General features: G+C 36.9%; 2 protein-coding genes across 6 annotated transcripts in view; both read right to left on the minus strand.

Moving 5' to 3' along the window:
- Window positions 1-1,545: 1,545 nt before the first annotated feature.
- Window positions 1,546-6,737, minus strand: cav4b (caveolin 4b). Its single transcript, XM_022677381.2, has 4 exons — window positions 6,460-6,737; window positions 5,275-5,462; window positions 3,416-3,603; window positions 1,546-2,237 (listed from the first exon to the last, which is right to left on the minus strand). Exons 2-4 carry the CDS (start codon window positions 5,455-5,457, stop codon window positions 2,087-2,089), a joined length of 522 nt encoding a protein of 173 aa, XP_022533102.2. The 5' UTR covers window positions 5,458-5,462; window positions 6,460-6,737; the 3' UTR covers window positions 1,546-2,086.
- Window positions 6,738-8,008: 1,271 nt separating this feature from the next.
- Window positions 8,009-26,480, minus strand: part of arhgap4b (Rho GTPase activating protein 4b) — a 51,623-nt gene continuing 33,151 nt past the window's right edge. For 3 of the 5 annotated variants that reach the window (XM_007249936.4, XM_049462711.1, XM_007249939.4), the window contains 11 exons: window positions 18,857-18,917; window positions 17,378-17,455; window positions 17,132-17,260; window positions 15,388-15,493; window positions 14,826-15,053; window positions 13,212-13,267; window positions 12,731-12,902; window positions 12,146-12,244; window positions 11,853-12,041; window positions 10,562-10,643; window positions 8,009-9,734 (listed from right to left, as the gene is read on the minus strand). In XM_007249936.4, the coding sequence (XP_007249998.2) occupies window positions 9,525-9,734; window positions 10,562-10,643; window positions 11,853-12,041; window positions 12,146-12,244; window positions 12,731-12,902; window positions 13,212-13,267; window positions 14,826-15,053; window positions 15,388-15,493; window positions 17,132-17,260; window positions 17,378-17,455; window positions 18,857-18,917 (1,410 nt within the window). In that variant the 3' untranslated portion in view covers window positions 8,009-9,524. Of the gene's footprint in view, window positions 9,735-10,561; window positions 10,644-11,852; window positions 12,042-12,145; window positions 12,245-12,730; window positions 12,903-13,211; window positions 13,268-14,825; window positions 15,054-15,387; window positions 15,494-17,131; window positions 17,261-17,377; window positions 17,456-18,856; window positions 18,918-21,619; window positions 21,648-26,480 lie in introns of all 5 variants that reach the window. The other 2 variants (XM_007249943.4, XM_007249942.4) reach the window with 2 other exon arrangements.

The raw sequence follows: 26,480 nt of genomic DNA on the forward strand, positions 1-26,480 counted from the left end.
TAGGTGTACCACCTACTCTTTATACTGATGAGAAATGAACATTAATTCTCTGTTCCTTCTCAGAAACAGTCTCTGAGGAAAGTTTAATGAGTCATCATTTTCCATAAATCAAGCCAACTGTGTATTCTACAACTGCACCACTGGAGGGAGACAGCTTTCACCTTTTTTATTCATCTTGTATTTTGCACTGATTGCTAATGAACTTATCATGTTTTTTTAAAATGGGTTGGCATTCACTGGACTATCACAGAAGTATCAATGCAGTGATTTTTTTTTTTTTTTTGTGCTGTGGATGTAATCTGCAGCAGCCACTGAATGGCTGTGCCCTTTCTTACTTTTTCATTCCAGGAAATTTCTCTGTAACATTCAGTATAATTGCTGAATATCTGTGATGCAGATTTTAGAGGCTGTTGGATTGTCGGGCTCCTGTAAACACCACTGTGAACAGTCCTGTTTTGGTACTTTTGTGATAGTTGCACATTTTACAAGCAATCATTTGTTTATTTCCTGCAGAAATATTGAAAACTGATCATGAATTGTAATCCAATACCAGCAGTAAGAGCACTTGCATGCATTAGAAACAGAGAGTGTGTTTTATCAGTTTTGGCGTCATATTCATTACAGTGACTCTTTCCTAAGAACTGACATCAAATATATTTTATCTCCTCTTATTGGTTCTTATCTTACTGGTGATTAAAGGCCATATTTTAAGTCCACTTCTGAGAGCATTAAGTGCTGGAGTAAAACCAAATAAGAATCAGAAATCATATTATCATAATCAACAGTTGCACTCAAATGATATAAAAGGGCCAAATTATGTTATTATTTAAACAGCTAGTAAGATTAAAGTACCAAATCTGGCCTTTGATTGATGCTTAAACAAATATATTAGAATGCCAAGCAATGAAAAAAATCTAATAATTAACATGCTCTGTGATTAATTAATGTAAACTAATCACATTCATCACTTTTTGCTTAAAAAGTATTTCAAACTGCACAATTCAAAATAATTTTAGCTGATGAGCGAATTAATAACAGGCATAGAGTGCAAATAAAATAAAAAAAATAGTTTATTAGTTTAATTTTTTTTTTTAAATCAGTAAAAGCAAAGAGGCCTATATTTCATTTTGCGAATTCATTGCAATTATATCAGGGCTCCCCTAAAAAAGTACTGAATATTGATTAGCCAATCACTCACAAAGAAAAACGTAAATGTCAGTGAATGCACTATGAGCTAAAATTGATTTTGGCATGGAACTGTGACTCTATGGCTCTACAATCAAATGTTTTTCCTTTTGCTTTAGCTTGTTTTTGTTAATGTTGCTTCCTAGTTATTTTTAGCAGCCTTAATTTAAGACTTTTATTGTAACTTTAATGGATGTTGTTTAGTTAATGATTCTTACAGAGTTTCAGAGTATTGTTGCTGGAAGAAATTATTACTCACAGAATACCTCTTAGACAATTACATTACTAACCATGTTACGATTATATTATGGAAAACATTAAATGGAAGTTTGAAAGAACAAAAGCAAATAATATCAGAAATTCATTTTGATCAATTAAATGGCATTTTATTTTTCATATGTATAAAATACAAAAAAACAGAGCCTAGTGGGAAATTCAAATGAAAAAAAAAAACACCTGCAAGTAATGAGTACTGCACATACACAACAAAATCTTTTTAATAAAGTATAACTTGATGATGTGGATTCCATGTAAATCTGGTGATTTTTAGAATTTAGTTTAATGCCAAGTGCCAAGTTTTCTTTTTATATTAAAACGTGGTATTTTAAAGATTTTTGAAATCTCACTCTGTAATAATGAAAGTCTTCTGCACCAAACTTGAAATAAATATATATAGTTATTGTTAATCACTATTTTAATAATGATAATAAAATCAATCCTGCCAGATAAAAAGAGGTAGTTAGAAAACAAAACAGTGATTTGTTACTGCAGTAACAAAGCTTGTCTTAGCTTCATTCGTTGCTCTACTGCAATACAGATGTGTTGACTGGATAAAAAAAACATAATACTCTTCTCAATAAGTGTGGACTTCTATTAAGAAGCTGTGCGTTTCTGTCACTGCTCACTCCTTGGAAAGTAATATGTAGACTCCACTACAGCAGCGGGCAGCGGACTCGCAGAGCGGCATGAGGAAGATATTCACCAGACTCATCCACAGTGACCTCACGCACGGCAGACAAGTGTGACACACCTGTACACAGGGCATCACACACCTGAGACAGAGAAAGAGAGGGACAGTAAAAGAAAATAAATATGAATAGTTCTGATAAGCCATGAAATACCACATATATTTTCTAATACCGATATTAAAACCTTGAGTATTTGCTAAATTTAAGCCGTTTTTTCAGACTCAATAGTCATTTTCATTTTCCATCCAGTACTTAGGATTCTCCATCTTGTCAGCTAGCTATCCACACACATTTCTAAAATAACACTTGCTTAAACTCTGATGATTGACGTTGCCTTGCCATGAGCATGCTGGTCATTGTTTAGCCTCACTCACAAGATAACACCTTACAATTTATTAAGGTGTGGATGTTCCTAGGCCATCACCTGAGGTAGCATTACATTCTTCTGTCACATAACTTTTGGCACGTCTAAACTAGGCTCACTAAGATGCACTAGGCTTTTTGAATACTGTTTGTTGTCAAGCTTCCTCTTGTGCCACAGTTAATCCTGTTGGATGTGGTTGGTCCTTCTTGGTGGTATGCTGACATTACCCTGGATACAGTGGCTCTTCATACATCACAAAGACTTGCTGTCTTGGTCACAGATGCACCAGCAAGACGTGCACCAACAATTTGTCCTCTTTTGAACTCTGGTATTTCACCCATAATGTTGTGTGCATTGCAATATTTTGAGCAAAACTGTGCTCTTACCCTGCTAATTGAACCTTCACACTCTGCTCTTACTGGTGCAATAATGTGCAATTAATGAAGATTGGCCGCCAGGCTGCTCCAATTTAGCCATGAAAATGACAGGTGTCTCAGTATCATTGTCCAACCCATGTAACCTAGACAATAATCATTATTAATTATTTTATTCTAAGGTAAAATAACAGGGTTGTAAACTGTTTTTAAATTGAGCCTTTTTGCTCTAACAAAGTTGCATACTTTCAATTTATTTTTATATTATTTTTAAAAATTCAATAAATGCATTATTTCTGACCTTTAGAATAAATGAAATATGAAAAATAAATGACCTATTTTACGTTGGTGCATGTAATGATGTTCTACATGCAATTTTGTGATATTTCCAGCTGACTGATGTCACCTGCTAATGCATTTGATACAGCTGCAGCCATAATGATGATGCAGAATGGAAGCATAGAAATATGCAGCATATGGGTCACTGAGATGGAAGGTGTGTGCATGTTGAAGCGTGACATTACCAGATGTGTAAACAGGCCAGCAGAGCGAAGAGACAGCCGGAGAGGCAGGACACAGGGACAGCACACACTGCGGTCAGGCAGCGGTAGCTCCAGATCCGCGCCGATTCAAATCCAATGCCGCTGTACACCCACACACGGTCGTAGCTGCGGGTGGAGGCGGGCTCAGCCAAAACATCACTAAAATCTACCTACAGTGTGGTGAAGAATAGAGAAAGAAAAACATAGACAGAAAAAGTACTTAGTGAGCAGAAGGAAGTGAAAAATTTACTCATTTCATTTAGTATTTGCTCTATAGGATTTGTGGTATTCTAGAATAGGATTCAGTAGACCTCACTTCTAAAAGAACAAGCATCCCAGGCTGCTTTCATTGAGTTTACAGGGCAGTGCAAGTTAGCCTGCTATTAAGCAGGTTTCAAAGTTTGAACACAAGGTGTCGCTATCACAAACCCAATCTAAAATCTCCTTCCCTTCCTTCATTATGCCTACATTAAGATTCCTGCGCTTTTGAGGGAACATGGCAAATTCAAAGAAATGGAAAATAGACAGCGACTGCAGAAGATTTCAGGTGCGTTGCGAAAAAATACTATTCAAAGGGAAGTGTTTATGTTTAATTTGTCAGGAATCAGTTGCCGTATTGTATATAATATTAGTATAATATTAAAAGACATTCTGAAACGAAACATCAATTTGAAAAATCGTAGTTTACACAACACTGTCCAAGACAGATAAAGATAATAATAACTCAAGTAAAATGGTGTGTAAATGATAGTATTATTATAAGTAGTAAATTTCAACAACAACAAAATACGTCATATTTGAGAGACGACTCGTAGCTTTATAAAGGGAAATGGATAAATTAGCAACGCTATGTGTAGCATCTTTTGCTGGAGTGGAGAGTAAACAGCTGGTCTGAAGTACATGCTCAGGTCGAGGAGGTGAAAAAAAGCCAGGCTGCTTGCTTTTGCTGTTTGTTTTTGCATCTATAGCAAATCGATAGATCCATGGATCGGATAGGTATCCGATTTAGAAGCACATATAAATGTGACTCAAATCTGATTTGAAAAATCTCATAGCCATAAAAAATCAGATCTGAGCCACATTGAGCAAAAAAAAAATCAGATTTGAGTCACTTCAGCCTGGTAATGTAAACATACTGGCCATTTTAAGATAACATCAGCACTCTCTTTGGAACAGCTGTACACATGCATTTGTTGACAAGCAAACATGATACAAAAACAGCTGTATTTTTTTGCTAGCTTTAATATTACATGGATTTTTTTTAACCTTTATATGGATGAAATTAACTGAAATTTCTGCTCCTTGTGAGCTTTTCTATGAATACAGTTACAGTTTTTACACTGAAAAAAAAGTGTGATCAAGGTGGAGGTTCACTACATATGCAGTCTACAGTCCACAAGTTTCAAGATAAGCCTCAGTGCCCTTTTATCAGTGGCCAGCGTCAAATGCCAAATGTGAACAAACACAATTTACACTCCTGGGAAATTAGCAAAAACAATGCTCAGCTCAGTTTCTTAGAGGTTCTTAGAGGTTACTCCATTAGCTCTACTACAGCTAATCCCTAGCAGCATTAGCAGCTTTCAAAACAGCTTTGATGCTAAAGCCTGTTGGCTCTGATTCAGTGCCTGTATACCAGAAGCCCCACATTAATCAGTTGTGATCTGTATCATTAGAAAACTGCTGTAAAAAATACATTATATGGACAAAATTTGGTCCTTCTTTTTCAGCTCTATAAACAGGTTTGAACACTCCTGCAGCACTCACAGTTTTACTCTGAGGAAAAAAGGAAATTGTTATTAATAACTATGATGTCCTATTTATGTAGAAAAGATTGGCCCCACCTTTAAGTGGTTGTTGACTCCATAGGGGTCCCTGGATTCATTAGTAAACGAGGATTGGGAGATAGAAGAGAACTGTGGTGGGGGGGTTAAAGATGGCTGAATCTTCTGCACATCTTCTTCATCATCACTATCATCATCATCGTCACTTATCTTGCAATCCACCAGGTACTCGTCGGACATCATGGTGGCTGAAGAAAATCAGAACACATGCCGTAAAAATTGACTATGAGTTTCAGTTGCAAAATAAAATAAGAAGGAAATCTAAACAAACAGCTTGGAACTGCCTGGAATTCTAATAATAATGTGGTCACAAATTTTTCACAAGTCACAAATTTAGACAAACACGACTTAACTAGATCTTAAGTGCAGGCGTTTTTCTTTTCGTATATAATGTCACCAAAAGCCATTTTAAGGCATTTAGGGGCCCCAAGCAAAATGGACCCCACCACAAATTGGTGCACAGTAACTATTTCAGACTATTACAGACAGACATTTACAGTTCCAAGAAAAAGTATGTGAATCCTTTGGGATTACTTGGATTTCTGCTTGGAAATTGGTCAATAAATGTGTTCTGATTTTCATCACAGTCTGCTTAAACTAATACCACACAAAAATATATATATGTTTGCATGGTTTTATTAAACACAACATGTTAACATTCACAGTGCAGGGTGGAAAAAGTATTACCATCATTACCACCCCCACTGGACACTGCAGTGGGTGGTAACGATGGCATCCGGTTGGAATTGTCCATGTTAAAAGACACTGTCCATGTTACGAGACAAGTGACTCCACATTCAGTGCAGGAGGTTCCACACACATTTGTGATTTGCACTTTGAACCACGACTACAATGCAGCATTTCTTAGCTTCTATAAAGCATGCCAAAAGTCCTGGGACACAATTCTAATTCTTGTGATATTACATTTGGGATGTCAGTGTACTGTGTGTCTTGTAACTCCTGGCATAAGCTGTTAATAAATACTTAATTACTGCTTTTGAAGTATGTTATGCCTTGTGTAGATCATTCAAAATCAACTTAAAATCATTTAAAAGCAAAAGATTCTATTAAAAGATCAAAAGTAAACGTGATCATAGCTACAATGCACTGTAACTTTCTCTATTGTCAGCACACTGTAAAGACAGTTAGGGTAAATTTAGCATCAGTGAATAGATTCTCACTTACCCCGATCAGATGAATGCACTTCTGCTTCAGCAACAAATGTTAAGTCCTGCACTGGGATTTATAGATCCTGTTAATTATCCAGGTGATCAGATCACAGTGGTCAGGCCAGGCCTGGTCAGAAACTGTGTGTAAGAGGCCTTGGTCTGTATTGTAGAATAAAGTTGATTGAAGACATGAAGGGGTCCCTTAGTTATGACCTCATTCTTTCTGAACACTTGTCTGTGGCACATAGCAGAAGTGTGGATCAGGTTGACTGTGTGTGTGTACCCTGTGAAGAATTAGTAGGGTGAGCTTGGGGTTATTTTTGGGACAGGAATGGAACGGTCCATGAGAAGAAGGGAGATCAGGTTACTACACGATATGCTATTTCAGCTACTCTCTCTCTTTCTCTCTCTCTCTCTCTCTCTCTCACCCACACACACACACACACACAATATTATCACTTACGAAAAAAAAAAAAAAACTTTTATATTTCCTATAAAGCTACTTTACAGGAGAATGAAAAGGTGTCTTAAAGAAGCAGTATATAAGAATTAATATTTATTGCTCCTGGTCTCCTAGTCGAGAAATGTAATTTACATTTTGAGCCACCAGCAAAGGACACGCCTTTCTGAACAAGCTGAGAGTCACTAAAAGAAACGGAGAACATGGATGGAGTTAAAAAGTACTCCCTTTGTTTATCTTTGGACACAATAGGATGATGATTGGTCCAGCAGTCCAAACTGAAGCCACTATGGTTGGGAGAATAATGGGTCGAATCCCAGTGGTATATCTTGCCATCAGCTGCCAGAGCCCTGAGAGAGTACAATTGGCTCTTTTCTCTCATCATTTCTAGGGGGATGTCAGTTAACACAAGGTGTCTGTGAGCTGATGTATCGGAATCGAGTCTCTGTGCTTTCCTCCGAGTGCACTGTGATGCTACTTGACAATGCTGCATTAGCAGCATTTCAAAAAGAGGGGGTGGCTAAATTCACATGTGTCGGAGGAGGCACGTGCAACTGGCCTAATTAAATTGGGAGAAAATTAGAAATAAAATTATAAAATTTAAAAAAGAAAAAAAGAGAGAACAAAGATTAATGATATTTTTAGATAATGTCAAGGACAGCTACCTGTTTCAATCTTAAGTGAGAAAGCATAACACCTCTTAAATTGTTATTTTTTTTATGCAAAAACCACACATCTGCAAAAGAATGTGACACAATCTACCGCTTTGAATAAGAAATTAAGAAATCACTTTACAGTTTACAGGTGTGGGTGTTTACAAGCTGTACCCTGAGGTACAATTTCATGAACTAATTTACTATATATACTGCTGTCCCACACTGATTTATGTTGTGTCAGTGTGTTAAGCTTTAAAATCTGCATCGACTGACTTATTTTATTGATGACAGAGTACAAACCATCGGCATAAGAATCTAATTACTTATTGATTCATTAATTAGTCATTTTTAAGGAACCCTCTAATCTCTGTTGGTTACTGTCATACAGTAAAAATATTTTTAAACAGATTTTAAACAAAAGCACCATCAAATAAAAAAACGACAACAGCTTTTCCGGATCGACATAATTTATTATTTATTGTGATAATACTGGATTTCATTTGACAACAATTTTGCTGACATCATGTAACAGAGAAGCGAAAGATGATGCATCAGTGAGTAGCAGATGAGGAAAAGGAGGAGGAGTAGGAGGATTGGAACAGGAGCAGGGAGGTGTTTTTGTATGTTTTTTTGTATGTGTGTTTGTTAGGGCTTGACAGGAGTGAGTGGACGTCCTGCGATGGCACCTATTCGTTCACAGTTTGGTCAGTTCTACAGTCTACCAGTTCCTCTTGTTCTCTCTCTCTCTCACTCTCTCTCTATAGCTACTCCTGAGCTGTAGGCGTGTCTGGGAGACACTTGTCTTCACAGTTGTCTGTCAGGGTTCCATACACGACAGAGTAAATGGACTCATGGGGGAATAGGTGGCTACTGAGCTGCACTTATTTTGGTCATCACACCTGTTCCCATTCCCAGTGTCTTTGCATGGTTATATATGTGCGTGTTCGTGTGTGTTCACGTAATTCACCAAGGTACAGTTAAAAATGTCATGTGGTGTATTCACATATGAGCCAGCCAAAAGTAAATAGAGACAAAGTATGGAGTTACCAACATAAAGACCAAACTAGTACAAATTCAAAATGCATATTCCGAGATTTTCAATGGATTAACCAATTCTGTATCCGTTAACACTGCACACCAACTTTTCCATTTACGGAAACATAAACCCGACAATGAGATTGCTGCTATATTTTGTCTGTTTGCTTGCAGCTGTAAAGGATCTGTTTGGTCTCCCCATCTCTAGGGAAAACAAATAATGAGCTCAGGTCGTTAAAAAAAACAATCTACCTAAATTATAGCAAAAATAAAGGAAAATTCAAAATTAATCTTTTATATTGTCAAAAAAATATTAATTTCCAGTTTACCGCCTAAAATAAAATCAATGTAAGCTTAATTTTCTTCCTCAGCTGTTATAAATCTGACAGACGACTGTCAGGATCCCGCATTCACAGCTGTGTGCACTCTTCCCAGTCACAGACGACGTTCCCAGTATGCTGATGAAACACAGCAGTGGCTTTTTGAGCACTTAGACTTGCTGTCCACTAGAAACCAACGAGTCTTCATCAAAATTAAACAGTGATAGCACTACAGTGAAAGCATTCAGCCACTCCACTGGACATCACTGCAATGACTGGACATTGGGGGTAATGGGGAAAATCACAGATGAAAAAAAGTGTGCCTGCTTTACCTTAGCCTGCACCCTTTACAAAACAGTAACATCACCAGTGACCAGTGGGGTCACTGCAACAAGTACCATCATCGTCATCATCACCAGTCACTGGCTCTGTTACTGGAACTACACAAACCAAACATGTTTTTTTCATAAACCAAAGGTCCGGATAATGGAGGTTTCCAAGAATATCATATTACATGTTTGGAAAAATAGATTTTCTGATTCTTTTCAGTACACTTGCAATTATCCTTCCCTTCTTCTTAATTATCATCCTTCTTTCTGTCCTCCATCCATCAGTCCTGCTGGTCAGGAGGTTTGAAGAGGCCTCGGCCGCGCAGGCTGAAGGCCGATACTTTCTTCACTGACTGGCGGTTAGCGCCGGTGGAGGCAGAGGGAGTGGAGGAGGAGGGCGTGGTGGAAGGAGACGGAGGGACTGAACTTTCCTGTGGAGGCTGACGGGACAGGAGCTCCTTAAACACCGAATTCATCTGCCGACTGATCTCCTGTAGTGGGTAAAGAGGGTTTGAGGAGAGGGAGTGTGAGAGATAGAAAGACAGAGAAAGAGAAATTATATCATACAAAACTCTGGAAAAAATTAAAAGAACACGATGTTTTATTCAATAAACTATGGACAACATGTCTCCCAAATTCCAAATAAAAAGAATGTCATTTAGAGCATTTATTTGCAGAGAAATGAGAAATGGCTGAAATAACAAAAAAAGATGCAGAGCTTTCAGACCTCGAATAATACAAAGAAAACAAGTTCATATTCATATGTATCAAGTTTAAGGAGTTCAGAAATCAATATTTGGTGGAATAACTCTGGTTTTTAATCACAGTTTTCATGCATCTTGGCATGTTCTCCTCCACCAGTCTTACACACTGCTTTTGGATAACTTTATGCCACTCCTGGTACAAAAATTCAAAAGTCAAGCAGTTCAGCTTGTGATCATCCATCTTCCTCTTGATTATATTTTAGAGGTTTTCAATTTAGTAAAATCAAAGAAAGACAGGGAATAAGCCTAATCTTGGACTACACAGCATTCTGAATGGAGATTTTTAATCTGCTGTTGACTATAGACTATGTAGTATTCCTGTTTGGGAAACCACACTTATTTCTTCGCCCTATCCACAGAACCATTTCACACAGTGTGAGTGTTTACACATCTACTTCAACTCATAAAAGAGCTTGTTAATGAGCTGATTAGTGGGATCAGGTGTGTTAGAGCAGAGGGAACACTGCACTACATCGGGCAGCAGTGCCCCAGGACCAGATGGTTAATATTTGTGTGAATATTCCAGACACCTGGTCTACTAAGTGCAGCCGTACCTTGTCGACATGCACCGTCTGTCTGTCTGCTGGTCCGCCGATAGGCCTCAGACTGTCCAGAGTGTGTCTGCGTTCCTGCGAACTAAAAAAACACACATTCACAGAGTGAGCTGCTTGGTGTCTTTGGGCCATTTGATGAGATCATTAGTAGTCTTATAATAAAAGTTTTTTTCATCAATTAGAGGTGGGTTAAACGGCAAAAATATAATATAACAATACTCCAAGAAACCTTCACAGTACACAGTATGTTATAAAGAACCATAAGTGCTACATTTTCGATGTACTATCAAAACAGTAACTACAGTCATTTTTATTTAGCATTTGGATGCTTTGTTTCAGTTGATTTTTATAATATAGCATTTTGTTGGACTATAAGGTGCACCAGATTTTAATATTATTTTTTTTTTATTTTTTGATATTATTATCTTTCAAAGTTAATCGAGCCCTGAATCTTAATCTACACAGATTTCTCTCCTGAAAACTGTATTTGGGTAAGTAAAGCGCTTTCATTTATTTACAGTAAGCTTAGAATTCCAGTATTTTGTCCATGCATGAGCGCTAGCAGCAGTTAGCAGCATAGCCAGCTGCGGTTATCGGTGTTAGCCAGCCCTGGTTATTAGCGCTAGCCAGCCCCAGGTAGCAGCATAGCCAGCTACGGTTATCGGTGTTATCCAGCCCTGGTTATTAGCGCTAGCCAGCCCCAGGTAGCAGCATAGCCAGCTACGGTTATCGGTGTTATCCAGCCCTGGTTATTAGCGCTAGCCAACCCCAGGTAGCAGCATAGCCAGCTACAGTTATCGGTGTTATCCTGCCCTGGTTATTAGCGCTAGCCAGCCCCGGGTAGCAGCATAGCCAGCTACGGTTAGCAGCACTAGCCAGCCTCGGTTGGCAGCATTAGCCAGCCTCGGTTGGCAGCACTAGCCAGCTCAGTTAGCAGCGCTACTCAGCCAGGGTTAGCAGCATAGCCAGCTGCGATTAGCAGTGCTACCCAGTCGCAGTTAGCATCAAAGCCAGCCCTGGTTAGCAGCCCCACCCAGCACTGATTAGCAGTGCTAACTCCCTTATACTCTGTAATTCACTGGAGTAGCTTTAATGCTCTTTACAACTTGATCGTAAAAAAAAAAATAAAAAAATTGCTAAAATTAATAGATAAGGTGCACTGACGAGTTTTGGGAAAATGAAATAATTTTAGGTGTGCTATTATTATGGATATGTAGACTGTCCCAGAGACTGGATGGTTCCCCTGAAGTTCAGAAAGCAAGCAAAGTGTGCAAACTCTCTGTTCTCCTACCCTGAGACTTGGCGCGTGGCCCCAGGTGACTGAGGCGGGAGGATGAGTCGGCCCTCGGGGACATGCAGGGTGAGCTTCCGTACTGGGCTCACATTCCCACTGCTTCCTCCTCCTATAATCCCACCTCCACCTCCACTACCGGTCCTCTGCCTCCCTGGTAGAGACGCGCTGTCACTGTTCACCCGCATGCTGAGAGTGGTGAGCATTAAGATATTAATGGTTATGTTTCAAATTTTTAAAAACAGTAAAACAGTCAGTATGTCTACAGTAAGTGCTGTGTTTTTCTGCTATACCGAGTACTGTGTTCAGACTGTTGCTGCTCCTCATTGAGATTCCCTGTGCTACCACCCCGGGTGTCCTCTCTCTTCCCTCTCTCCTGCTTTCTCTCCGCTCTGGGTCAGAAGAACACAACATGGATTTAGTTTAGTGTTGAATAAATCTGGTTTACCGAAACTAATGTAACATTGAATTAAAAGAAAACTACAAAAATAATGAACTGCATGTTGTTACACTCATCGTCAAACAAAAAGTTGCAAAATCAGTTGCACCCAAATGGAAGTGTTCGTTAGCAATGCAATTTAGAAAGAAGATAAAGGTTACCAGGGACAACAATTAATTAAAACTTAATTAAAACTTGGGCTAATACATAGTGAGCTAAGCACTGCCACTATGATCAGGAGATCGCTGGTTCAAATCCCTGTCATGCAGCTCGCCATCAGCTGCCGGACACTGGAACATACGTGAGACACGTCACTGAAGATGACCCACTGTCAACTACCCTTCAAGTTTTAATGCCTTTCGGTACATTTTGTATGGATGCAACTATTTTTTTGACGATGAGTGTATGTCGTTTATTCGTTTCGGACATAAACTCTCACCCCTCAGAGACGCTGATGTATTTATGAGGGATGAGGCCTTTGACTCCTCCCACTTCTCCTCTCCACCAATCAGCAGAGGCTTTGCTGTGCAGTGTGACATGGTCCCCCTGCTTGAATGACAGCTCGGCTGCAGACCGTGCAACATAATCAAACAAAGCCACTGCCTCCCATTCTGCACACCATCACACATACACATACGCGCGCGCACACACACACAACAACAACACAAGACACAGCATGGCATACGGCCACGACATACATGATGGGGGAAATGTGGCCGAGACATAACACGCAGTACACGGACAACACAGTACAGAAAGCACAACACAGAATACACACAAACACAGAGATGAACATTATGACACAAAGCACAGGTGAGAAATTAGTACTACTGTCTTTTATAAAAGGCTAACAGCCTCGTTAGTTCACTGTAAGGTATATGTAAGTGTTTGATATTGGTGAGTAATTGTAATATTCTTACCATCTTCACTCGGAACATGTTCTGCATCTCCTTCACCTTCTTCTGTAATGGGTTCACTGGAGGCAACAAAACATCAACTATTACTGTCCGCAATAGAGATGACCAATTTCCCACTTAGTGATTAGATCTAGTTTTAGGACTCATTTGTAATGCCAATAGTCTAGGTTTAGGCCTAATCTGTATTTAACAAAGGGAAAAACGTGAGGAGAACTACATTAAGGTGGGACAGCTAAGCTAAGCTCTACCCTGGTGAAAAAATATATATACTTAATTGTACTTAAAACATACGGGGAAATGTCTAAGTATGCTGTAAATATACTAACAGATTTATGTTCTCACATAAAATATATTAAAAGTACATAAGTATTAATTTTTATTTTTTAATTTTTTAATTAAGTAATAATTTGATAAAAGTATTATGCTTTTATCAAATGTTTAAAAGCAAACTTTGATCATACTTTAAAAAAAGTACAATATAGTGTATTTAAAAAAATCTAGACTATGAAATACACTTTTAGTATAATGTAATTCAATATGCTTCTTAAATACTTATTTCCAAATATACTTTTGTACATTTTTAGCAAAGTGGGTTAAAAAACATCTGTTACAGTAGTTCACTTAAAGTACAATGTATCCTGTAACTTTTTAGAAAGTAAATTAAATTACTACATTTTAAATGTAAATTAAAGTAAAGTTGTAACACGCTAAAAATTGTGGTACAGTGTATTAAAATTTGTTATTATACCCAACAAAGTGGATATACTAGGAGTGTGCTTCTTACAAAAGACAGGAACAATAACAAAAGCATATTTGTACTTTAAAGTAAATATATTAACATCAATTCTTAGTACATTCCTAATATACCCGGTGTAAAATAGCGATACAGTTGTATATATAATACATAAATGTATTATAATTTTACTGTAAGCATATTTAAAATATGGGGTTACATACATAAAGTAGTATGTTTAAATGTTACTTAATTATATTTGAAATAGTTCCATTTTAGTACAGTTAAGTACACTTAGCACAATTTAAGTAGGACTTTTGTACTATTTCTGTACGAAAAGTATAAAAAGTACAAAAAAAGTAGTTCTATTTAAGCACTCTTTAAATATACTGATTAATAATGTGGCTACAAATATACTTCAGTTACTATAACATAATAATGCCTAGTGTACTTTATTCTACTTTTTTTTCACTTGGGTAGTGGAGTACGTCTTCCACAAATAAATAAAAGTAAAAAATAATAAAAATCACAAGACTTTTCAAAAGTCCAAACTTAGACTTAATTTACACCTGGTCACTTTATGTGACCAATATCTGTATTGTATCCTGATATAATTTTTGCCACATGCATTTACACTTGGAAGTCAAATTCATCTCCAATTATTCAGACTGAAATCTGATTGTAATATGAATGTAGTGTGGAAAAGAATATTCAAATGTATCACCTCCTGCTGAAAAGAGTGATTTTATTTCAATATGTTTTATGAGTTGTGGGTGCATGTCCACTTGCATTTTTATTTTTGCTTTATTCAGATTTAATTTTGAATTCTACAATACTTAAAATCCGGATTGAAATACAAAAGCATCAGTACACATGGTTCTCACCAGTACTCCTGTTCCAGTGCCATGCATTTCTCATACACAGGTCCTGGTAGTTCAGAAGGGCCGGGAAAGATGCTCTCATGCTGGAGGATTAGGGTTTTGACCAGTGCATTAATCTGGGGCTGCAGGGTCACAGCATCGCCCGACTCGGCTGCTCTCAGCAGACTTGGCCCGAAGCACACTGCCAGGTTATAGGGCTGCATCATGTTCTCGTCACTGTACTGAGAAACACTGCACAAACACAGACACATTTATTCTACCCTGAATGCATGGTCATGCATGGGTTGCAGCAGTGCTACAAAATTGTATTGCAAATATAAGGAATAAACATTTGAAATCTATTAATATGCTCAGAATAAGACTAAAACAAGTGAAAAATTGTGATTTTAAGTAAACTAATGTGTTAGTTTAACTATTTCCAAAAAACACAGTTTTATTTGTCACATTCCAGCAATATTTAATTATGTATACATATGTACACAAATGTACTAATTTATTTGTACTTGTATTTGATGCCATGTTAGTAGAACTGCTTAACATTCAGGGTAATCCCAGCACTACTTACTGATGGAGGAATGCGAAGAGATAGCGCATTACTATGATGATGGGTCTAGGGAAGGATGAGACCACTGTCTTTATCTGAGCTGCTCTCTCCGTCATGTTCTCAATCTCTGTTAAAGACACAGAGGGTAGTTCAGAGATCAGAATATATAATCACTGACAAACCTATTCAATTATACTTTAAAATAGATGGATTTAAACGTTGACTATATGTTTATGTTACAAGATTTCAATTTTCCAACTTTCCAAGACATTTCTATTAAGATATTCATTATTAAGGCATTATAAAGGTAGCTGAGAACAACACAAAAAATGGTTAACAAAGGTGTACATTTTGGCAGCTTTTGGCGGTTTCATTGATGTGAACTACAATTCCCAAGATCCCTTTCTCCTTCAGGACTTATGACTCACTGCAGTCAGTCATTAATAGTTATTCTGATGATCACCATCCCCTGAATATTGACTCAATTAATCTGTGACTGATTACACTGTTGTATATCTTTGCAAAGTATTGCCAACTCCTATAATCTAGATGGAAACAGGGGTCCATGAGCACATAGTGTTTTTTTTTTTTAATATTGTTGCTCCTGGTTTGCCCTTATCTGCATTGTTTGCCTTAATATTGTTAATGCCTAGCACTTTTGTATTAACACTTTGTGTATTTTACATTTTATATCAGCAATTCAGTTCCAAAGAAAAAAGCACAGGTGGCATACTTGTCTCCTTAGAGAAAATATGTGGGTTTCTTAAAGCTTCCTTGTCTTAGGTTACAATAACACCTTGTTAAAAAAAAGACATCCAAATTGATGTCCCACTGCCCACTGGTTTCTCTTATCTAGTCTGCACAGAAACATATAATTAGATGAATCTGATCAACTGTAGTGGGTTTAATAGATTAGTGTATGGCTGCTTGTCCTCCATGTCATCTAGAATGTAATCTAGTGTCACCCTGACCCCCTTCGTTGCTTTATCTTGCTCCACACTGTCTGCACAGAAAGGACAGATTTTTCTTTCTGATTCTGATTTCTGCTTTCTGAGTGTGATTATGGGTCAATAGGAAAATAACGTGTCTTTTGTCTCAGTATCATATTTGTTTAAAATTTAATAGAAACACTGTGTTCAATTCATTTTAAAGATTTGCCAACCTTCAGTTTAAGAACTTTTTGTACATTTTAAATTTTCTTTTATATGTTAAAAACATACTTTATCATAAAGTTTCGAAGACAATAGTTGTGAGATTTCAAGTATTAATTTCGTGTTTTTTTTGTTAAATACAGCTTTGTAAACATTTCTGAATATTTTCTGTTAACCCTTGACACTAGTTCTGTTTTATTTTCAAGGGACTGAAGACAAGAAGCCTTATGCTGTTCACCCCAATATCAAACTACCACATTTTTAGAAAATCAAAATCTTAACATGAATTATTTAAAATGTTCCCAAATTAATAATATTAATTTCTCTTTAAAATTTTCAGAAACTATTAAAACGTCTTTTTTTTTTAACTATGAGACTCCAAAAGGCTCAGTATTCTGATAATGACTCTTGTACTTCATACTACTTGGCACAAAACCACAACGGTTCCATATCCAGCAATTTCCGAAGCCAGTCAATGCAGTCAATAATGTGGATCATTTAAAGGTTTAAAAGGTGCATCAGCAACACATTAGAACATTAGTGCATTAGCTTATCACTCATCTAACACACCCACAGAGCAACACACCCACAAAAGTGCATCAAAGGCATCTTACGGACACACTCCATGAGCTGATTGAAGAACTCCTCGGGGAACAGAGGCTTCTCTAGGCCTCTGAAGTAGAGCTTCAGAACCCCCGCTACGGAATCAATGTCACACTCGCTGTCTGTCAGCGGGTCTTCCCCTGTGAGAAAGACACATACGGCACACAGCATATCACACGTGCACGTCTACAGTAGCTGTGGTGCATCTGTTTGTTTTAAAGGCATTCAGAGATGATTACATAAGCGCATGAGCGTACCTCTTTCAAACGCGTCTCTGATGTGATTGACTTCACTCTGAGAGCCTGGCACTCTGAAAATTCCCTCATGATGCAGACCTGAAAACAACCATGTGAGTTACAATTATATTACAATTATATTATTTTTCATAAATGAAAATGAACAGTGCTAACACTCAACTAGTTGTAGGGCTGGGCAATTATGTATTATTTTATATACTGCATTATATACTGTAGTTTTTTTTTGTTTCTCTGCAGACATTATCATCTTCCTTTCACTTTGTTCTTCAATGGTCAGGACGCCATAGGACTCCATCACCTGTACCACTAAAATACAGACTAGCCTGGTACCAGTTAATCCACTGTATCACACACTGTGTTCATCCAAACATCACAGAAGGAATTATCACCAACACTGGATGGTACAGTGGGTGGTAATTATCGTGACCAGTGGTGTCTGGCTATAATTTTCCATGAGAACAGATAAGTGACTCTAGTAGAAATCACATCCACATTCAATGCATGAGCCCCAACATGTATATCCTGCAAGTTAGTGCAGTTTTATTTAGTTTCAATGGGACAAAAATGACAAAAGTCATGGAAGACAAGACTAGTTCATGTTTCATGACAGTGGCGTGTTAGTGCCAGAGTGTTCATTATAACCATGACATGTCTGTTGCACTGCATCATCTTTTCTGATGCCGACTTTGTGAAAATCATCATGCAGGTCTTCACTAGTGCTCAGTTTCTGATCACATGGTTATTTTTAAATTGATAATTTAGTTGGCAGACTATTTTCAACCCAGTAGTGACTGTGTGCTGTGTAGAAAACACACACGCAGCAACAGATAAGTTAGAGTCAGTAATTATAAACCTGTAAAGTGCAGCTACAGCTCTGGAAAAAAATAAGAGGCCATTTAAAAATTATGAGTTTGTTAGATTTTACCAAATTGAAAAGCTCTGGAATATAATCAAGAGAAAGATGGGTGATCACAAGCCATCAAACCAAGCTGCTTAAATGTTTGCACCAGGAGTGGCATAAAGTTATCCAAAAGCAGTGTGAAAGACTGATGGAGGAGAACATGCCAAGATGCATGAAAACTATGATTAAAAAACAGGGTTATTCCACCAATATTGATTTCTGAACTCTTCTAAAACTTTATTAATATGAACTTGTTTCCTTTGCATTATTTGAGGTCTGAAAGCTCTGCATCTTTTTTATTATTTCAGGCATTTCTCATTTTCTGCAAATAAGGCTCTAAATGACAATATTTTGGGGGGAATTTAGGAGAAATGTTGTCTGTAGTTTAAAGAATAAAACAACAATGTTAATTTCACTCAAAAATATACCTATAAATAGCAAAATCAGATTAAGAAACTAAAGTGGTCTGTTATATTTTCCAGAGCTGTATATGATAGGTCCATCTGATGAAACAGCAAATGAAATAGGTACACAGTGGGTTTAATTGAATGTTCCCAGGGTTTACCACAGATACTCACCGTGAAGATTGATGAAGCGAATACAGCTTTCCACCACCAGGGGGATCTGCTGCCCGGAGCTCTGCCACCAGAAGAGAACAGGGGAGAACATGAGAACTACTGAGTGGTAAATAGTTGAAGATGTTGCCAAAAAAAGCAACAGATTGCAGACGTTACAAGATATAAATACTGTAAGTGAAAAGATGCAAAAACAGTACATGAAGCACATGTATACTACAGGCCAACACAACCATACCTGTCAAGTTTTAGATTTAAAAATAAGGGACATTTTCCTCTGTCCACTCCCACCAGCCCACCAGCCCAACGAAGGTTCAGTATCCCTTACATTTTAAGACAGGTTTAAAAAAATCTAAAATAACCACATGTGAAACACTTACAGACTACAATTAGATTATCAGAATCTGAAATGTTGTGGACATTCCTACATATGTCATTCTTTTAATACAGCCAAATTAAAACCCCTTTTCTAGATATTTAAAAAAAGGTTAAGATTTCATGTCTTTTTTTGGCATAATGCACTCTTTTATATGATATATTTTTTTTATTTAATGGATTTAAAATTGAACAAAAGGTGCACAAATTCTGCAAAATGACTGTTGGTGACCTAAAAATAGTATCATGAGCTTTTACTAAAAGGACATGGACCAGATATATTCTATCAGTAAAAATGAGTCCTAATGGGCCTACTAAATTAATAATTTTTAATTAATACTTCTTTCTTTTGATCACTCCTGATCAGTTCAGTTCATTTCGGTCCTCTACACATTTCTAGTTAAACTGAGTCACAAACTTTATTTTTTTTTTTTAAGAGGTTTAATCTGTGTGTTTTATTTCGGAGACGAGTATTTTTAAGCAGCTATCAGAAAAATCTCATCATAGTTTCCATTAACCTACCGTTACCTTTCTTTTAGAAAAATCGCTGTATATCCAGATATGTTTTAACATCAGCTGCTCCGACGAGCTGCCTGAACTCACAGCGACGGGGGGCTTACCTACACTGACCCTCCTTTGCAAGCTGATTGGCTGTTTCTCCTGAAAGGCGGGACTTTCTCCTTGAACCGGCTCCACGATTGGTTAAGAAACACAGAGCGGTCAGTGCCCTGTCTCCTCAATAATATATGTTTTTTTATTTTAATATAATACGGGACATTTACGGGAAAATAATAATACGGGAGGACGGCGGGAAAAAGGAGTAAAATACGGTAGTTTCCCGGCCAAAACGGGAGACTTGACAGGTATGCAACACAACATCTACACTAATACTTTTTAAAATACAGTTATATATATGCTTATATTTGTATTTATATTTTTACATTTATATTTGGGCAACTTTACTTGCTGTGTGAACATAAAATATATTCTTATGGACATAGCCTTACGCATTTGCTACTAAAATATTAATGCCAGTTATCACAAGGGACATCTTTAGAGGTCTTGTGGAGGGAGTCCATGCGAGAGGGCAGTGGTGGTTTAGCAGTTATAGCACCAGATTACTGATGACATCTGGCCATGTGTTCTTTACTGCTTTACTATATCACTGTGAGTGTATATATGTGTGATAATAGTTCGTATGTTTAAGTGAAGTGAATATAAAGTACCAAGCTCTTATCTGAGGTGCTGTAAACTTGTGGTTTCTGAGGCTGGTAACTCTCATGAACTTATTCTATGCAACAGAGGTAACTAACATTCTCTTACTTTCCTTGGGAAGTCCTGATGAGAACCAGTTTCATCATAGCGTTTTTGGTGGTCTTTGCGATGGCATTTATGGATACTTTTTAAAATTCTTGAAACTGACCTTAATTTTTTTTTTAAGATTTTTTTTTTTTTTTTTACTATTTTACTTTCTTTACTTAGATGAGTAGTTCTTGCTACAATATGGATTGTCTGTATTTTAACTCTACCTCTTTACAACACAACTGCTGATCTTAAACAAATGAAGAGGCAAGAACCCTTGAAAAGTTGGGTCGCCTTTTGCAGGAATTCTTCTGGCCACGTCACGCGTCTTTACGTACTTACGTCACATGTACAGCCTCTGAAAGAGGATCCGGTTCAGATTTACTGAACACGAGCGGCTGGTGGAGCAATGGAGACTTCAGAACTTCAGTAGCTCATTCATTTACACTGACAAAACTGACAACCGTATATAATAACTCTCCTACATCCTCTGAAGACAATTCCATCAGCAGTTTCTGATTGAGTGTGCTCTCTCTCTCTCTCTGACTGAACATAACCTAGAGTTAGATTCATTCGCTCTTTAAAAGGAGACCCCACACGTCACACCCGCAGAGTTTAAATGGATTCTTCTGCATGCTCGGTGCAATTACCTATTCTCACCAGAGAGGGCCCTAAATCCCCTAAATCCCAAAGCGTACGGAAATCAACTTTAAATAATGAAAAAAAAAAAAAAACTATGAATTTAAGGTTTGTCCAAACTTTTGACTGGTACTGTACGTGCTAAAGTTGGAGAATATGGTTGTCTTTAGGCAAGTAGTTTTAATGTGGCTGACTAGTGTAGATATGGCATTATTATTAAATTTTATTGTCTGTGCTGAAGACAGCCCCTTGATAATGGCACTGGTCATGCTCCTAATTCAATAGACCTGATTCAGTTAATCATGCCCTTAAATCTTCTTAATTGTACTAATATGTCTGATATTAGTGTTGCTTCCACATGATTGGCCTGTAGTGCATGCTTACATTTGCTGTGCAAAGCTGCACACACTGTGCATGAGTAGATTTTTGTTAAGACAGAGACAGAAATACCTGAGTCCTAGACATCCGCCTCCTTCTCCTGCACACCCAGCAGGCAAAGCAGACGCAGGAGGAGCGAAAGAAGGGATGGGGGAGGGAGGCCAGAAGGAAGGAACCAATAATGTAAATCCAAAAGCAAATGCAAAAAGCCAGAAGAAACAAAGCAGAGACGAAAAGGGGTAGATGGAGAAGAGAGAGAAAAAACACAGAATCGAAAGGTCAGAGTTGAAGAAATAGTAATAGCAAGCTTAAAAAGCTTAGTAACAGCTTAAACATTCACAGCAATACACCGTTAGCATAGCTCAGAGCGAACTTCATCTTGTTTTTCTACATTAATCCAATATCCATCCACTCAGCCAGAAAAAGTGTGTGTGCGTTTTAGAGTCAAGAGGCTGTCCACACTGATAACTCAATTAAGAGACAGAGTGCGCTAGCTAACGGCTTTGTGGTTCTGGCTGCATTATATAGCACTCTGTGGTGTAACAAGAGTGCACGTCCCATAGATTACTGTCCACTTCAGATAAAAAGTGACTGGCCAGGCCTATTACACCATGTAGTCGTTATACATACTGACATCCTGCTACTATTAACGATGGGTAATTAAAGCCATGCTTTGGCTCAAATATCTGATTGAACACAATCTTTCCTTAGATCACATGTAGTCAATCAGCCAAGACGTGCTTGATTTTAGTTTACTTTTTTTTTACGTAATTTTTTTTATGTCTTAGCCTCAAACAACAACTCACTCAGCAATATGTTATTAAAAAAATGTTGGAAAAATGTCAGCGTAATACTTTTAGGCCTCCCCATGAAGTTAGGTGACTCTTTTTTCCAAAAGCCACCTCAAAACCTCAGTCATGTGTTCAACTTTAACCAATCAGAGACAGTTCACCACACTCTAGTCACCTGACTTAAAGGATCATTTTTCTATTCGTCATGTTCATTGCAAAGTATTGCCAACTCTTATCTTACCCTCAAGCAACAACTTGCCCAACACTATGTTATTAAAAATAAATTTGGAAAATTGTCAATGTGTAATACTTTCAGCCCTCCCCATGAATTTTGGAGACTCCTTTTTCCCCACAAACAACCTCTGAACCTACTGTCATGTGTTCCATTTCAACCAACCAGAGACAGTTCTAGAGACACATTCTAGTCACCTGACTCAGAGTAGCATTTATCTTTTTGTCATGTTCTTTGAAAAGTATTGCCAACTCTCTTTTTGTTGCATACTAAGCATTTCTTTTTTGCACAGTCAGCACCTGTATGATGCCGTTTTAATCCTTTCCAGTTTGACACAGTGCTGTTTTTATACTACATCCCATTTTGGTTAGAAGTGAAGTTTTCAATTGTCTATGATTTCCTCACATGTACATCTTTCAGCCATTTAAAATACGGCTTTTCAGCTCACATTTTCAAACAAACCTATACGTATAAAAATAGGACGTAGTTTTAATAAACAGCACTGATGTTCTCTCAATGTCTTTTTAACAACATAGTGCTGGGTGGGAAGGCAAAAGTACCTGAGAATGCAACAATGTCACAACGAAGATGTTTTTGTCATTATTTTATATGGTTCTTAACTAATACAGAGAGTCACACTCAAACAAATACCTATTCACACTAAGTGCATTTTTTACAGATAAAAAAAGCTTTTATGTTCCTTTTTTCTTCTCAGATACATTTAGAGTAAAGGTGATGCACCCAATAAACTTAGAACCCTGTACCACCTGTTAAGCTTGGTTGTGGTAGTATCATTTTCTGATTGTACATTACATTGTATGGGTCATAACATCTTTGGCATAACTCAACAAGTCTATTTTTGGCACTGGTGTATTGGCCACTAGTTGGCCTGTGGAAAGAGGCTACAAGAAAGAGCAAAAGAAAAAGAGGAAGAAGAGTGACTGTGAAAGAGAGGTTGTGAAAAGCTAAGCTAATGAAGCAAGGGCCAGATGGCAGTTACACTGGGCTGAGCAGGGGCTCCGTCTTGTGGGCACCCAAAGGCTCAGAGCGGGCTGTTCCCAGAGTCCTGCAGGGCTGCTGAGGACACGCATGCTGTGCCAGGGCCTGCCATGTTGCCCCACAGTTGAGGTCCGCATGGAAAAAGCAGAGTGAGCGAAAGAGCGAATGAGAGCCATGTGCTATGAGTTGCGCTTCATTTCACACGGCACTAAACGCCCTCAAACCTCTTTTCTAGCCCTAGCTAAGACATTTGGCAAATGGAGACAGCAACTGTGCAAAATTACTGACCCCAGATGAGAGACCCAGAATCACATTACAGACAGAGGCAGCAGATGTGTAATAAAATATAATAATAATAATTTTAAATTTGCTTTGAGATTAAGATGTTCATGTCACACACAGTTATACTGGGTCACACAGGAGGACTGATTTATTTCTGTATTTGTTTATGAAAACTATTTGGGTAAATAGGTTAGAAATATGTGTTGTTTTTTTTCTAATTTCTAATCTAACTATTGTAGTTGCATGTTTTTAAAAGTATTTCCTATAAACCTGCAGGTTGAAAACCCCAAGCCATATCATCCACTTTAGATCCACCTGTTAAATAAAGGGAATGAAATATCAGGATTATTGTATCACATTTTATTTTTATTATTTTATTATTATGTTTAGCATGCTAAAATAGTAACAGCATGTTATTAGCAGGTTTACTATATTTATGTCTCTAATTATATGGCATACACTGGAGCTACCTCTGTTATTGTGTGGTATATATCAGCATGTTTTGTCATTAGCTTGCTATAAGCATTAGCATGTTTTTTAGGAGTATTTCAGCACATAGTTAGCTACCTCTGTATTGTGTGATAATTAAGCAAGTTTTCTTATTAAGCATAAGCATGCTAATAAAGGAAAAAGAGGATTATTTTAGTAGTTCATTAGTTTTAGCATGTTTCAAGGAGTATTTCAGCACATTATGTAGTAATTCCTGTGATTATGTGGCATGTTATCACATTTTATGATTAGCATGCTAATAATGTAATGTAACTTTTACTATCCATTATAAATTAGTTTAGTAAATACTTTTTTTAATTTCAGCAACAGAATTTTTAATTGAATCACTTTATAACAGTCTTCATAGTTTTTTTTTATTGTAATATTTAACTTACTTTGTTTTTAGAGGGCTATTGTAGGCAATTGTATGCATGACATTATTATTAACAGCAGTAGCAAACCGTCAGTGACCTTATCGAGCCAGTGGACCAATATACGGTATGCTTATTATCTGTTGTATTATATTTTGTTATTAGCATTGCTAATGATAATATTTTAATAGTATATTCACATGAAAAAAATGATATAAAGAGTGTTTGAAAATGTTTTGTTATTAGCATGTTAAAACCACTGTCAGGTATGTTAGAATGTTTTGTTTTTAACGTTACAAACACAGCTATTAGGTAAGTTAGCATGTTTTGTTATTAGCATGTTAAAAACACCGTTATCAGGTAAGTTAGCATGTTTTGTTATTAGCATGTTAAAAACACTGTTATCAGGTAAGTTAGCATGTTTTGTTATTAGCATGTTAAAAACACTGTTATGGTAAGTTAGCATGTTTTGTTATTAGCATGTTAAAAACACTGTTATCAGGTATGTTAGCATATTTTGTTATTAGCATGTTAAAAACACTGTTATCAGGTATGTTAGCATGTTTTCTTATTAGCATGTTAAAAAACTGTTATCAGTTACGTTGGCATATTTTGTTATTAGCATGTTAAAAACACTGTTATCAGGTATGTTAGCATGTTTTCTTATTAGCATGTTAAAAAAAACTGTTATGAGTTACGTTAGCATATTTAGTTATTAGCATGTTAAAAACACTGTTATCAGGTACATTAGCATATTTTGTTATTAGCATGTTAAAAACACTTATCAAGTATGTTAGCATGTTTTCTTATTAGCATGTTAAAAAAACTGTTATCAGTTACGTAAGCATATTTTGTTATTAGCATGTTAAAAACACTGTTATCAGGTAAGTTAGCATGTTTTCTTATTAACATGCTAAAAACACTTATCAGGTAAGTTAGCATGTTTTGTTATTATCGTGTTAAAACACTGTTATCCGATAAGCTAGCATGTATTGTTATTAGCATGCTAAAAACACTGTTATCAGGTATGTTAGCATGTTTTCTTATTAGCATGTTAAAAAAAACTGTTATCAGGTAAGTTAGCATGATTTATTATTAGCATGTTAAAAACACAGTTACATTGTTTGTACGGTCATGAAAAAACTGGAAAAGTCATGTTATTGAAAATGGAAATTTGAAAATAAGTTTTGGAAAAAGAAAAATATCCAGAAAGTTTTTGAAAAGTCGTGAAAATTTGCTCTATAAATATTAGTGTTTCTGTTTATCCACTGATAAAAGCTGTTTTGGTTTTAAAAAATATTTTAATGTTTGGATAAATTCATCAGGTCACTTTGCATTAGCTAGCTGTCTGTGTGGATCCTAATTTAACTGATTTTTTTTTGCTTCAACTATAATAAATTCGCTCAGACAGAGAAAAATGCTCATCTAATTCTGCCTGGTCTCTTTCAGACAAATATAAGACATAAACACAATGACCTGAACTACAAAATGCCTGTACTGATGTTTTAAAGATTGTATGTCATGAAAATATTATGGAAATTTATTGGTTAGAAAGTGTATGAACCCTGCAGTTATCAGGTAAGTTAGCATGTATTGTTATTAGCATGCTAAAAACACTGTTATCAGGCAAGGTAGCATGTTTTGTAAGGGAGAAGAGGCAAGTTCAGAATCACAGGGTGCTGTAATAACACCGTGGCACAGAGGAGGGATGGATGCGGTATGAATAAGGACACTGAGTTGCGTAACTGTGGCAGTAATGATGGCACAGT

This window comes from Astyanax mexicanus, chromosome 13 (genome assembly GCF_023375975.1).
Source record: "Astyanax mexicanus isolate ESR-SI-001 chromosome 13, AstMex3_surface, whole genome shotgun sequence".
Taxonomy (NCBI): Eukaryota; Metazoa; Chordata; class Actinopteri; order Characiformes; family Acestrorhamphidae; genus Astyanax; species Astyanax mexicanus.

Excerpts from the sequence above, each read along its gene's own strand:
- cav4b (XM_022677381.2), bottom strand. The coding sequence starts at position 5,457 with ATGATGTCCGACGAGTACCTGGTGGATTGCAAGATAAGTGACGATGAT. Across the intron at positions 3,604-5,274 it reads GAGTCAACAACCACTTAAAG|GTAGATTTTAGTGATGTTTT; the intron begins GTGGGGCCAATC and ends ACCACACTGTAG. Across the intron at positions 2,238-3,415 it reads CTGGCCTGTTTACACATCTG|GTGTGTGATGCCCTGTGTAC; the intron begins GTAATGTCACGC and ends TCTCTGTCTCAG.